General features: G+C 41.5%; 1 protein-coding gene across 12 annotated transcripts; it reads right to left on the bottom strand.

Moving 5' to 3' along the window:
- Positions 1-2279: 2279 nt before the first annotated feature.
- LOC127754187 (uncharacterized) lies at positions 2280-13412 on the bottom strand. 12 transcript variants are annotated; one of them, XM_052279669.1, is made up of 10 exons: positions 12753-13412; positions 10930-12345; positions 8140-8243; positions 7707-7816; positions 6712-7570; positions 6509-6608; positions 4407-5534; positions 3941-4297; positions 3752-3823; positions 2280-2979 (listed from the first exon to the last, which is right to left on the bottom strand). In XM_052279669.1, exons 7-9 carry the CDS (start codon positions 5164-5166, stop codon positions 3786-3788), a joined length of 1155 nt encoding a protein of 384 aa, XP_052135629.1. In that variant the 5' UTR covers positions 5167-5534; positions 6509-6608; positions 6712-7570; positions 7707-7816; positions 8140-8243; positions 10930-12345; positions 12753-13412; the 3' UTR covers positions 2280-2979; positions 3752-3785. The 12 variants fall into 12 exon arrangements, with proteins under 12 accessions (XP_052135629.1, XP_052135632.1, XP_052135630.1 ...); XM_052279672.1 differs by having other exon boundaries at positions 6712-7544; XM_052279670.1 differs by having other exon boundaries at positions 6712-7525.
- Between the last annotated feature and the right edge of the window lie 1400 nt (positions 13413-14812).

Genomic DNA, 14812 nt, shown 5'->3' with positions numbered 1-14812 from the left:
AAAAAAGATATATATTATTGCATTTTTCAAGTTGAAAGGAGACACTAGATGGAGTGGTAGCTAGTTTAGACAAACTAACTACCACTAGCTGTGTAGTCACATGCAATAAAAAAAGTCACACATTAAAGTTACTTTCTTTTCGTTATAAGTTACTCCTATAATATATGCAAATTACTTTTAGGCTTTATTGAATTTACTTTTATATGTTTAAGAAGTAATTTAGTGAAATCTAAAAGTAATTTAGATATATTATAAAGATAGCTCTATTCTATACCTTCCCTTCAGTATAACTATTCTACACCCCTCCTCCTATCCTACCCCATCCGGCTCGCCTCCCCCTTCCCCCCTCCTGCCCAGGCACGCCCTTCTCCCCCCTCCGCGCGCTTCTCTCCCTCTCCCCTCCTGCGCCCCCCTCCTCTTGATCTCCCTCCCTGGTGACCTCCCCCTACATAATAGTTATTCTATGGAAGGGTATAGAATAGATTTGCTATATTAGAAAAGCAATTTATAATTTTTTTATCAAAATATAATTATGTGAGATCTTGTTATAAAGATTTAAACAACAATGTAATCAGATCGTAGATCGGATGAGTAGTTTAAGAGAAATTTTTATTTAAAGTATAGGTAGATAGGGTCTCTCACAGATAGAGTGGTAGCTAGTTTAGACAAACCAGCTACTATTAGCTGGATAGTCACATCCTTTGATATATTATTGACCATGAGCATGAAAGTGTCAGGAGAAGCTGCAGCATCTCTTTCTATGTTCCACGTGTCACTAAATTGTAGGTCCATGTGAACCAATCAGCTGGCGGAAGATCCGGCAGCTTGAGAAGCAGTGATTTTCCCGAGCTGTTGAGGCGTGGGACGGTGGGAGCTTTCCCCAGGAAAACAACGTGGATCGGGCCGGGGTTTCCCCGTCTTGTGGGCTTCCAGATGCACAGGAAGTTTAGCCCGTGGATTATTTCCACGCGGGCCTTTCTCCCAAGGAGGAATGGGCCAGGATCCCGGGCTTCGAAATGAGGCCATAGGGTTTTTACGCACAGGTAGACGGGCAAACGTACGGCAAACGGGCACAATTGCTTCCCTACCGATGAATGTTTGATCCGAACTCTGGTGGAAATAGTGGGACACTGAGGTTGGAGCTGGCCTTTTTCTGGCACGGGAAACAAAAGCATTAACTCATGATTAATTATTAAGTACTCCCTCCATCCTAGAAGATAGCCATCTAAAATCTGGTGAGATCTATGCTAATGCTACGAATCTGCATCAGAGTGTTAGCTATTGTAAACTTGAAAATAGATTTATTTAAATTTTACCCGTACACTTTTTAAATAATGTGGATATGGATATAGATATAGGTAGAGGTATGGGTATGGATAACAAGTACTCCCCTGTCTTAAAATAAAACTATTTCTCTATCAATTTCCAAATAAAACTATTTCTCCACCTACATTCTTATCTCAACCAAATCACAACTATTCTCTATTTAATATTCTTCACCAATTTTATCTTTTCAACTAATTTCAATCTTCTTCAATCATTTTTACATATTTTCTTAATTCCCATAAAAACCTACATTTAATACTTACTCCCTCTGTCCCTAAATATAAGGGATTTTATTTAGATGTGATACTGTCCAGATTCATTGTACCAGGATGCGTCACATCCAACCAAAATCCCTTATATATAGGGACGGAGGGAGTATATATTAGGACGGGGACAAGTAACAACAATAAAAAAACAAAGCTGTGTATGGATGTGACATAGGGCCTGTTTGGTACAGCTCCAACTCCTAAATATTGCTCCAGGAGTTGAGTCTGGAGTGAAGTTGTAGAGCTGCCTAAACCCAGCTCCACAACTCTAGTATATTTCGTGAGAGAGCTCCACCCAACTTCACTCCCAGTTTTGGGAGCTGGAGCTATGCCAAACTACAATAAATTTGGATCAAATTCATTGTAAGGGTCACATTCATAGTTAGGTAACGGAGGGAGTAGATAGGAAGCGTTGGTGAGGCGCGCATACTAGAGGGAGTGATCTTTAAACACGGGAGTAGAGTAGGAACCCAACTCCTCCACACGGAAAATGGAGCGATCTAGTAGTATGTGATTAATTAAGTAGTAGTATTTTTTTAAAAAATGAATTAATTTGATTTTTTTTAAAGCAACTTTCTTATAGAAATTTTTTTAAAAAAAACGCACCATTTAGCAGTTTAAAAAATGTGCGCACGGAAAACGATAGATGTGAGTTTCGAAAGTGGGGGAAAGAACTAAGCCTAAATGGTGGTTCTAAGAATTAAGGGGCGAATTTTATCCGACATAAGAGTTTAGGAATTTTTTAGACGTACTTATCCGCAAACTTAATAGACTGGCAGCCGTGACGGACCTTTTCAAAAACAAAACAGTCAGAATTTTCAACCTACATTAATTTTCACCGCATGGCAATGTATGTTTTGCAGGTCGGTTTCCGCTGAAAATGGCATACAAGCTTTGGCAAACCAGCCTGCACGCAATCAACGGACTGTGTGTAGCAGTTGACCGATCCAACAGCCTAGCTATAATAATAACCCAAAGCCCGAAGAGAATCGTGGAGTAACTGGAAAGAGTCTGGGATTCCTGATCATTGAGCGTAGTCCATTTCATAATACTGGACCTGATACTTATATATTCTACATCAACCAACTTGTAAGTATCCCCGCCAAAAAAAAAAAAAAGAAGATCTCATATGGATCGCATATCAAATATATTCTAGTATTCAGTTCAGCTTATACTGGAACGCAAATATATCCAGACATCGCCAAGTAATATTCAGTTCAGGACGACAAACATGCAGGTTAATGCAAGCGAGCTAGCACTTCATCAACAGTTACAATCACTCTGTCCTTCAGAATAAAATTTGAGCAAAGCCATCAACTTTTCTTGGTGAGAAGAATCTCCAGTCCTTCGTATCAGAAAAAACTTGGCCCGTCAGCATGTTTTACACCTGCAAACAATGTCTAGTATCAGGAGTTGCCTGCTGCAAAATTAAACGCTTCTAAAAAAAGGTGTCTTGATTCTGTAGGCAAAATGCATATCCCCTATCTTGGTTCACCAACACAAATGTGTCTAACTTGACAGGTTTGGTTGCTGTCACAAGAAAAACAGCAGTATATGGAGTGTATCTGTACATGAGATGAAATTATGGTAATATGAATTCACTCGAAGTGACCGGATATTGAGGATATATTTCTGTCCATAATACAGAAAATGAGTCCTACAAGCATGCATCAAAGTCATTTAGATGTGTAACTATGTAATGCAAATAGAAGATCTTCAAATGCTATAATGACGAACAAAGTAGTATCACACAATGATATAATAAGAAATTTGAACAATGAAATGGTATTAAGAGAATACTGCAAACCCTTTTACCATGGAAACAATTAGTCAAGCAATATACGAACACAAAACCAGGAAGAGAGGCTAAGGGAGGAAGAAGAAATAGGGTGGATGTCATGTGTTGGTCAATACAGTAAATTTGATGAATTGGCTGTCCGTGACACCTAAACTACCCATCAAACAGCCTTGAGTGCCAAAAAGTATATTGTTCCCAAGAAAATAAGAGTTAACTATCAGGAATTCATTTATCTAAGGAACATGTGGATTAGTGTCACACTGAAAAAAAATCACACTTCGTAAGATGGAATACATATAAGTTTTTTTCACTTAAATCTGCTGTAGGAAATTACCAAAAGGGTTTGTGCAAAAAGCATTACCTTTCCGTGGTAAATCAGAGTTACTTCCAGGACATCATTCCGTATTTTCAATGGACCCTGCTCGCCCTTTCACTGCTTACACCAGAGTTACAAAGGTTGTTGCAGTTAAAAAAAATGAATGGATTTTCTTCTTCAAAAGAAGAAGGGGAAAACAAGAGAGAAGCGATTAGCATGGAACAAGGGGTTAACCTCCTATTAATGAATGTTTGGAACTGGTGAGTGTCAGATCGCTAATCAAAGTAAATAATTCTCTTTCGAACTTCTCGAAAGCATCCTGGAAACCTTTGCTGGACCCTGACAAACTATGCTCAGAGTGATATGCTCCTTCAGCTGCTAGTACTTCAATTTCTGCCAACTTGGGAGGCAGCACTTGCTGTCCCAATGATGTTTCCAACTGATGCACATATAGCTGAAGCCTCTTGTCAGTGGATTCCATCAAGTCCTTGCTGTTATGAACATCAGGATAACAGGGATCAAAACCAACACCATATATTTTGTCATGCGTTTCTTCATCCAACTGAAGAATCGTGTCATGAGGATCGAGATCTGCTAGATCAAAATTGAAGGCATCAGTAGGTATTAGGGCTTAGAGTCATTTTCTAGGAAACAAAAAAGGGCATCATGATCAATAAAAACGTTATGCATGAGCACTTACCGTGTTGGACCAGAGAAAGAACTACGGCCTCCTGAGCTTTTTCTGTAGCAGCTTCATGGTGTTTCATGTTGTCATCAGGTTGCACATGATTTGAAAGATGAATCAGTAACTGGTTCTTCCTTGAACCAATTTGATGAAGCTCTGTTTTGGCTCTTTCTGCAGCGGACTTGAAGCGCTTGTATTCTTCAGCTTTTGACAAAAGTATGCCATAGTTGACAACGACAAAAGGGATCTCCAAACTCAAGGGCGAGGAAGCGGTGGCATCTGGATTGTGGACTTTCAGAATACCATGCCTTCCTTCCACTGGAAGGGCTACACATCCATCCTCTGTCCCATTGTCTGTATCCATGAAATCTGGAAGGTTATCAGGTAGCATGATGTGTCCCCTGTTTTGGACACGCTGTAGGAGGGTATGGGCATCTAGAGGCGAGATGTATGGCATAATGAACAATTTCAACTGCTTATCACACATTATCTCCCTGGCTGAGAAACACGCATAGTTCAGACGTTGCAGATTGCTCACCCGAACCCAACGCTGACGAGACCAGTAGGGCGAGAGTGGGAAGAGGACATGGTCATCAACTGCTTGGAGGATCGGCGGGACGGTGCAGAGGAAGAAGGACTCTGGTAACCCGTAGAGCGCTGAGAGGTTGCGCCTCACCTGGACGGCGTCGTTCGCCCACGTCCGCGTCTGCACGGGGTCCAACTCGGGCGGCTCGGGGTCGAGGTCGAGCACCTGGGGCCGGGGATCGCGCGCCATTTCGCCGCTCACTGTCGCGGGCGGCGGCGGCGAGTTCGGCAGCGGATTCGCCGGCGAGTTCGGCGGCGAGGATCCGAGGCGGTGCCGCGCGACGAGGTGGGCGGCCAAAAGGGGGAGAGCGAGCGCGGGGTGTTTTGCGAGGGGGAGGGAGGAGGAAGACGACGAAGGCAGGTGGGGTATAGGGTTTTACCTTTTTACCCCTTGCCGAGGCCTTTCTTCCTTTCTCGACAAGTACACTACTCTTCCTCCTGACTCCGAGAGGCGAGGCGAGGTTGCAACTTGCAAGATTGAAACGGGTGTGTGGGCCCTGTGGCTGTAGCGAAATCGTGTTGATACAGACAGCATATTGTTGTGTCTACAGGTAGACGCTGCAAAAGAGCCGCAAGAATGAGGAAGTGAACAATGCATATACGATGTCTGAATTTAGTAGTCACAGACGCATCTAACTCATCGGATATGTACAGTGTTGGTGAAATCATAATACGACAGAATCAAACATTGAAACGAGCATTTGAAGCATTTAGCTGAGTTTTTAGTAGTTGTCCCCCTCAAGCCCGATAAACTTGATAAAGATCTTAGACTGAAGCCGTAAGTAAGAAAAACAGGGATCAGAATTCTGAAACCAAACAGGCAAACAGCTACTACTAGATGCAAAGCAAAGTCATGGAAGCTCCATAAGAAAACACACCAAACACTTTGCCAATCCGGTTCATGCCAAGCTTGTAAATTTAGTGGTGCCAATGCTACGATTTTCTGAAAGACATATTTGGAACAGGTTCAAGAAATCAAGAAGAGTGAAAGCTTGAACAAAGGTCATGCCCCCAATTTAGAGAAGCCATGTATGTGCTATTAATTGGCAATCTATGATGAAATTACTTCCTTTTTTAATACTAATGCACTGGTTCGCGACAATCACAGAGGGACTATAATTAACCGAATACAGATCATTCCATCTCATAAAATACGGACCCAGAAAAGACAATATGTGCAGGGCACAAATACTAACCCACTACCCACAGTAACAGCATGATTGCTAAGGAAAGGACTATTATCTAGTACTAGTACTCAGCTACATAGGGTAAACATTTCGTAGCTAGATTGCTAGCAACTATAACTCCTACAATAGAGGAAAAAGGACTCCAACAACTGATCCATTTTAAATAGCTCCTTATTAAAAGTACTACTAACTATGCTGGCCTGCCACTTCTCAATCCTCAACAAAAGATTTTTATTCTTCAAGCAACCAAGAGAAAATTACACAGGAAACTAGATTCACAGATTCAATGACTATAATACACAGAAATTTAGACTTGATAACATAAGCGGAATTAGGAAATCTTACCAAGTGCATACATCCATTTAGCCTGTCGTGCGTTCACCGCTGTTAGTGTAAGATCAAAGTGCAGTCCATATAGTATAAAATTTTGTCAGAACTCAGTTACCTGCAAATGTGCACCATTGTAAACATTTTTTTTTCTTCAGAAAGCAGTCGTAGCTGCTGCTGCTTAATTAATACAATGCAACATAGGCATAACAATATCATACCGAGAAAATGCAGTAAGCACAGATAGCTCAAGCATATAGCATCAGCATATTATGAAATACCGGCTAATAATCACTTATAGTGCCTGCAACATGTCCAGAACAAGCCATCAGCGCAGTGCTCCAATTTCTGTAGACACTGGCATTTGTTTTGTTCCATAAATCCACCAAACAATTATGGCCAGACAATTCCATCCCCTTCTCCGTGTGGAACAACAATCTCTTAGCAATACATCACAACTGTGCGAACTTGCATGCAACTTTCAAGAAATTGTTGTGTCCCAAGACTTAACACTGAACAGAAAATTCATTTCACTTACAGCAGGTTGTCCTAGAGAACTACTCTGTAGAGCAATGAAGTAGGTGATGGAGATAGACATGGATGAGAAGGTTGCACTGTTTCAGAAAGGGGGATATTTTTCACTTCTTCAAAATCTGTCTCCAGACACTATCACGTTCGCTGCATTCCACCAAGACAGTAAAATGCTGACAAGACGAATGCACATGTTAACTGGCCACAGACTGCCACTCTCGCAACCCTTGGCATTTCTCACATTTCATTCCTACTCCTTCATATGCTATCATTAACACACCCCATTGACTTGCAGTTGGTCACCAAATTTCTGACAGATCAAGGATGATAATCAGAATCAGGTGCACCAAGCAACTCAGTACTAAATAGCAGAACCTGACCTACGAGGCTCTCACAAGAGAGCATTTGATCCAACAGCCATTGGCACTGCCCTTTTCATCATTCAAGTGAACAGACAGTAATTCTATCTGATTGTCGCCTGGAAAATATCTTTAGTTTGGGTGGCTGCATAAAAGTCCATCAACTGTATCGTTTCAATTTCATGGATCTCTGGTTGATAATATAAATGCAATTACAAATGGAGAGCTTGTAACACTAAGATAAATGTTAGAAATTGAGAAATCCCTCGATCCCTCTAGCATTATAGGTATACAGGACCAGCATTTTAAGCATTTCAGACATATACCTCCAAGCCAATTTCTGTCATTCCTATCCTCCAGAGAAAACCAGTTTCCTATGCTGTGATCTTGTAGTGCTTAGTATAGCGCGCATGCAATCAGTTTCCTATGCTGTGATCTTGTAGTGGTGTAGCACGCATGCAATAAGAGGAAGTGTTATGTAGCTTGGATAGAGTGGAAATATGTTCACATGCTAAAATTGATGATGCATAGGCTACAGTCAGACTAACTTCAAAATGTAGCCTCACAGTTAGATAAAACAACATGCAGTAGCCGATATACTCCTATCTTGAAGCAAAATTTTATCTACTTTCTTGCTAAGCATGTGCCATTGTCATGACAGCAACCAGAAATTAGAGCTTTCAGGTTCATAACCTTGTTTAAGACATTGCCTCCCTATTTAAACTCAAAATTTAAAGAGAGAAGGCAATGAAAACATACTGTAAGCATATGGAAGCTGCACTTTGGAGCAGATCACCACTCATTTTGCTTCTGATGTACTAAAACAATCTGAAAATGCCATATTATAGAATTGTGGCAGCAACCTGAAAAATGGCAATGAGAGCAAACGGTGTAAGGCTTTTCATGATTTAAAAAAGGTGGAGAATGTACAGGGATTAGAAGAAAAACAAGATCAAACAAACATATTTGAATAAATCTAGCTCATGTGTGCATGGAGCGAAGTGAACAAATACAAAAGAGTATAACCAGATCTGTATACATCAACCAGAACTTGCATCCAATGAACATAAACAAGATGCTGAAATTAGACTATATGTGGTCACACTGGATATATTACTCAATGCATGGCAAAACCCCATAATGAAACTATTGACTATATAAAGGATCTCCTACAGCAACAGCACTACCTCACCATAGGTCCCCAAACACACTGAACTTTCAAGCAATATCCCAAGGCTAATCAGTAATATAATTATAATCCCAAGGCTAATCAGTAATATAATTATAACACAGGAATCAAGCACAAAGTTATGACAAAGAAGGTTTCCAAAAAGGTGGAGATTTCCCTAGCAAGTGTACAGGAACTTCTTACTCCACCCAATATCAGCTTTATCTCATCATCATCATATCAACACTCTAGCAGGTGAAAGTAAAGTACTAGCAAATTGGACCATCAGCTGCCTACAATGATCATTTGCACATGCACAGCTCATAATACCATCAACGTTATACTGACTGTAGATCTGGCATGTTTGCCTAGACCTCAATACTCAGATAACATTTCTGGCATGTACCACATACTCCTTCAGAAAATGCAATCCAAAACATTTGATTGCCATGCTGGGTACAATGAAGCGCCTGAGTACCAAACAGCAAAACCTGCCATGCCTGGCTCTTACTACAGTGTACACTATGGGCCCATTTGGCACAGCTTCAGCTCCAGCTCCACCTCTCTTGGAGCTAGAGCCCAACCAAATGATTTCAGCTCCACCCAAACAAGGAGTGGAGCTGGCTGGAGTGCTCTCACGAAAGGAACTAGAGAGATGGAGCTGTGTTTAGGCAGCTCCATAACTCCACTTCAGACCCAACTCCTGACGGCTTGTTTGGTAACTCGAGGGAAAGGGATTGGGAGTTTACACGAGGGAATTACTGATGAGATTAAGATGGGAATTTGATTTTTAATCCCAATATCTTGTTTGGTAGAGGTGATGGAAATTGATAGGGAGTTTAGTTGGAGATTAGGTCATTAATAAAAACGGATGGCTGAGATTTGCTTAGACAAAGTAAAGGAGGAATTCTCTCCCAATTACCTGCCCCTACCCAGGTATTGAAAACGAGGGAGTTCCTCCCTCAATTCCCCATCCCCATCCCATCAAAATTCTCATGTCTCCCAACCAAACAAAATACTTAATAGCCTCATCCCTCTAAACTCCCAATCCCTCCTAAAAACTCCCTCCAACCAAACGGGCCGTGAAGTTAAATTTAGGAGTTGGAGACCTACCAAACGGGCCCTATGTAACAGACAACTCTCACTGCGGCTTTTCCACACACCAAGTCTTCAAACAAACTGATATCAAACGTGCATGCTTCTCATTCCCAAGAAATAGCTTCTATGAGCACTGCTGTGTGAAAGCATGTGCACTTGCATCCATTGAATCCTACCGTGTTCAGCAGAAAACATAATGCATATGCAAGTGGACCAACAATGCATCATGCAGTGTCAAGAAAGATAGAAGTAGGAAACTAAGGCCGAGTTTAGTTCCAAAATTTTTCTTCAAACTTCCAACTTTTCCATCACATCAAAACTTTCCTACACACATAAACTTCCAACTTTTCCGTCAAATCATTTCAATTTCAACCAAACTTCCAATTTTGGCGTGAACTAAACACACCCTAAGCAGTAAATTGAGCATAATAAATGTTAAGAACCAGCACAGCAACCACTTTGAAAAGTAATCCGCACAATGTGTGAAACCAGTTTTTTGCTGTTGACTTGTAGTGCCCATGTAATAACAGGTGTTCTGCACCTCAGATACAGTGTAACAGTTTCTTTAGTGTAAGTAAAATTTAAAACAAACACACCATGAAACAGGTCAAGAAGTTTGGATAAAGGCCACAGAAAGTGACACTGCCATGAAAGTGCCATAGCAAATTGTCAGCTTGTCAAAATTCAAATGTAACTCAAGTACAATTACCAGTATTTTTTAATGAAAATACACTATGTATTTGGCTCTATATCGACATATGTATCCTTCCCTATCTGTTCAAGGGACCTGGTTCATCCCAACCTGATATGCTCTCATCTTTGGCACTGTTTGTCTGTTTCTACTTTCCACAAGATCATGACAGATGGTCCTTATCTGTTTCTAGAACTAATTTGGTGAGGTGAAACCTTCCCAGTTATGGATTGCATTCTTACTTGAGATTTTTAGATAATATTCTGACTTGAGATAGGTCGCCTGTTCATGTCCATAAAGAATTGGAAGGGAACAGGGAGTTCAGAGAAATTTTAGAGCATTTGTACTGGCATGAGTGAAGTTTTAATGAGATGCACGAGTTTGTGGTGGTGTATGAGTGGGTAAAAGAGTTTGTACTGGCATTTTCCTGACGAAATCCTTTTTGTACTGACTTTTCATGAACAGGTAGCTTTAGAGTGGGCTAGTACAACAAGTTCTATACTAGTAGAATTTATCCAATCTTTGCGCACCCTTTCTGCAATAAAACAGAGCATGCAATAGCACTCTGCATGGAACAAATTAGATATTTTACCTCTCTTATCATTATCTGCAGGTGCCCAACCATGAACATCCACCCTGTTCAATTGCTTCAAATATGAATAACTGATTTGCATCCCTCTTTGATCAGCATTACTCCACATTTCTGTGCTCTGATAGAAATAGATAAGAGATTTCAGTCAATTTGTTGTCTCATATCCACAAGCGATCCCTAGAACATGTAATGATGGATGCATGTTCATTAGTAGGCCTCTGGTTGTTCATGAACTTGTTCTCCTAAGTCCTAAACTTGACAATAAAAAGCCCTTGTACTTTGAGATAATATTAACTGGGAGGAAATGCTGCATGTAGAATGCAGAAATGATCAACCTTGTGCAAGCAGAACAACTTCACGACTTCTGCAATGACTCTAATGTTGCAGAATCCTCAAGTAGTGGCACAAGACAGCCACACCCTAACCTTTCAAGTGTCTGTGAAAAAGAAGGGAGACCAGCTGCTTATAATATCATCCTTACTCTATACCACTGATGTTACGTGTTGCACATGGAGCAATTGTTTCCTGCTCAATGCTATTTTAAATAGAACATGGATCTTGTGCACCAAAAAACTGCTGGGCAAAACTAAGACGAAACAAGATGTAAAAATCTCTGATACAATGTGACACTAAGATAAGTGAGTAATATGCAGTTGACCTCCCATGACAAATCAAATATTATTGCATGTTACAGTGGAGCTTGTACTTCGATCATTTGGGCAGATTGTCTTTTCCTTGAGCACAAGATTCAACATATTCCTTTTACACAAAATCAATGCCAACACTGATGCTAAACTCAAAACCAAATATGCTAAAAGCTCAATGGAGACAGTGGGTCCAGCAACACTCAATGGCATAAAACCTTGTCGTTGTGTTCACAAGTAATGGATTGTGGTAGTGAGCACAGCCTTTCAGAGAAATCGTCACTAGAAATTTGTCATCATCTTCTCCCCAACTTCCCAGCATAGCTACAGCAACCCAAATTTTCTGTGGGATTTGGTAAACTAAATGTGCATGTACCTTGTCAATCTTCAACATGGGATCTGTATGCAACCACATGAAATGGCCAAGAATGTGGCAGGAAGGATGAAGTAGCCTTATCACACCCTGACTGCACACTTCTTCCCATTGATTAAGTGGCAGTTCACCATTCATCTGTTGTAACCAATAAGCAGAAGCCATATGGTCATGTTTCACAAGCTCATGGACTTGTTGCTGAACATTAATGGTTTCTCATCACCTCATTCACAAACAGCATCAGGAGCAACAGATGAACCCTTCAACCCGAGTGACAATATTCACTTTGTGAGGGATCTTGTGAAGAACCTTAGACAAATCACTCTAGCAGTTGAATGATGCTTACAGCCTGCTCCAAGTGCTTCAAATCATCCAAATGTCAAACCGCGGAGCAAGTTCCTGGCCAAATTTTTACATCCTTAGAATGATTGATGACTAACAAATCAAGCACTGGCACATTGAAGAGGAACACGCAACAGAACATGGGAAAGGACTATTTCTTAAATAGAGGAAAAGGTTCTCAAATAGTGGATATTTTTTTATCTCAAAAGAAAACAAAAAATGGACAATTTCAGTCCCAAAAACCTGCCATATGGCATCCAGAGTACTAATTGGCACACTTAAGGGGCTACTATTTTGGTTTTTGGCAGAACGGGCACAAGATAGGAACTACAAACGTTCAAGCGTTTCCCCCGATTCATTGCAAAGATAACATTTTTTTTAACTGAATATGAGCAAAACTTAGAACATGTAATAATTTTTGTTCTGAATGTTAACCGATGCAACCACTAGGAGAGGATACAAACCAGTGGTCTGCAGGTGATTTGATATAAAGCTCGTGTAATTGTGAAGTGCTCAGCATGAATCTAGTACTCCAAGTTAACATGTCCATTATCAACGAAGAAGGCACCCTCATACTGCAAGAAAGCAAGGAACACGAGATAACGTGGATCGAAAGGACTGTACGCCACTTGATAATACAGGTAAGGCGATTGATTGGTTGCACCAGGCTACCAGCAGGAAGTTGAACGGAAACCTGATATCCGAAGCAGACGAACAGAGTGCGCGGCATCTCCGCTGTTGCGGGGGGGTTGCGGCTCCGCTCGTCGCCGGCGCCCACCTCCCTGGGCGGCGCGGCGCGGCGCGAGGTCGGGGGGCGGGGAGGGAGGCACGACGCCGCCGGAGGAAAGCCCCCCGCTCGCCGCGGGCTCAGATCTGGGGTCGGGGAGCGCCGCCACGCGGAGCGAGCGATCGAGGAGATACATGATGCGATCAGATCAGGGCCGCCTTGGTGACTGGATCTTAACATCAGGCGGGGGCGAGAGCTCCTACCACTACCACCACCACCACCGCATCCTCCTCGCCGCCGACGCGGGAGCGGGACGGCGATCCGCCGGTTGCCGGCAGGTCGATCGATCGATGCGACGAGCCTCTCTTGGTCTCAGGAACCAAAAAAAAGAAAAGAGAGAGAGAGAGAGAGAGAGAATAACAACGAACCGGGGGGAGGTGGGGGGTGACACGAGCGCCGCGGACGGCCGCCCGATACGGTATCGTGGCATCAACGGCTTGGATTAAAATTCACACGTGTAAAGCAGCAGCTTTGGCGTCTCGTTTTTTTTTTTTTTCTGTTCTCCTTTTGCTCGTGCTGTCGTGCAAGCATTAGCACCGTTGAGTGCATTATTTCTTTTAAAAAAAAGAAGAAGAAATCCAGAATATACAAAGAAAATAATAAACACCACGCAACTAAGTTGCGTTATAATACCTTAGTTGAGTTGATTCAAACGTTACTAAATACCGTGGGGTTGTTTGGAGATACAAACGTTTCTAAATACCGTGGGGTTGTTTGGTTCAGGACTTCATTTTACCGAACCACACCTTAGTCGTGCCATAATTGTTGAGTGCATATTTATTCACTACCACAACTTAAGTTTACATATTTTCTTATACTTTGGACACACAATGCATTCACTTTTTTCTCACACTTTGCCACACTTGTGATCTACCAATTCATGGTCACACTTTACCTAAAGTTAGTTGTAACAAAGTTTAGTCACCAATCAAACAACCCTTAAATTGTGAAAAAGAGTATTCAAATGAAGTTTATACGAAGACCGGCGCAAGTATGTAGCAATTGCTTAGACAAAAATTGCTCGTTGCAATAGCCACCCTATAAGAGATACTAGTAGACACTTTTTTTCTGCAACAATCATAAAAAAAATATTACATGTCTTGAAAAACATAGTAGCAACATTCATAATTGGTGCGCACAACCAAAGTAAAGATATTACATTGTCAAGAACTGGTACAATGTCTTGAAAATAGCTAATAATGTCACTGCCACCGCCTTCTTCGAATGTGATGGTTGTCGTTTGCCTAAGCCACCTAGTTCAAAGGATGAAGGGGATGAGACGAACGACCAATGTCATTGTCATCACCTTCTCTGCAGTCATCACCACTGCCATCCTCTCGTCTGCTTTATTGCTGAATATGATAATCAAGAATTTTACAATGTTGGATCTAGCCATTGTAGGGACTTATTTGGTTAATCCCTTTGAACTATTTGGAGTAGGTCAAAGGGATTTTGGGTGGTCTCCAACTTTCAATTCCCTCCAACCCTTTCACGATGAAAATTAATCGAAGAAGCTATTTATGGTTATGAGGTAGTGTAGGTGGGTGGTGTGCAAGTTCGGGGGCTCAACAACGAGATTTCATATGAAAATTCAAGGGATAGGCACTTGAGAAATCATTGACATATGTGAATTGTACAACATGACAAGATCACCATGGTACCACCAAAAGTTCAGAACAAAGTTCGTAAGTTCAGGGCCACCATGCTTTCACAACTTCAGAACAAAGTTCATGGGCA

The sequence above is a fragment of the Oryza glaberrima genome, chromosome 11, assembly GCF_000147395.1.
Source record: "Oryza glaberrima chromosome 11, OglaRS2, whole genome shotgun sequence".
Taxonomy (NCBI): domain Eukaryota; kingdom Viridiplantae; phylum Streptophyta; class Magnoliopsida; order Poales; family Poaceae; genus Oryza; species Oryza glaberrima.
The sequence above is the reverse complement of the archived record's forward strand: the minus strand, read 5'-3'. Positions and strand labels throughout refer to the sequence as shown.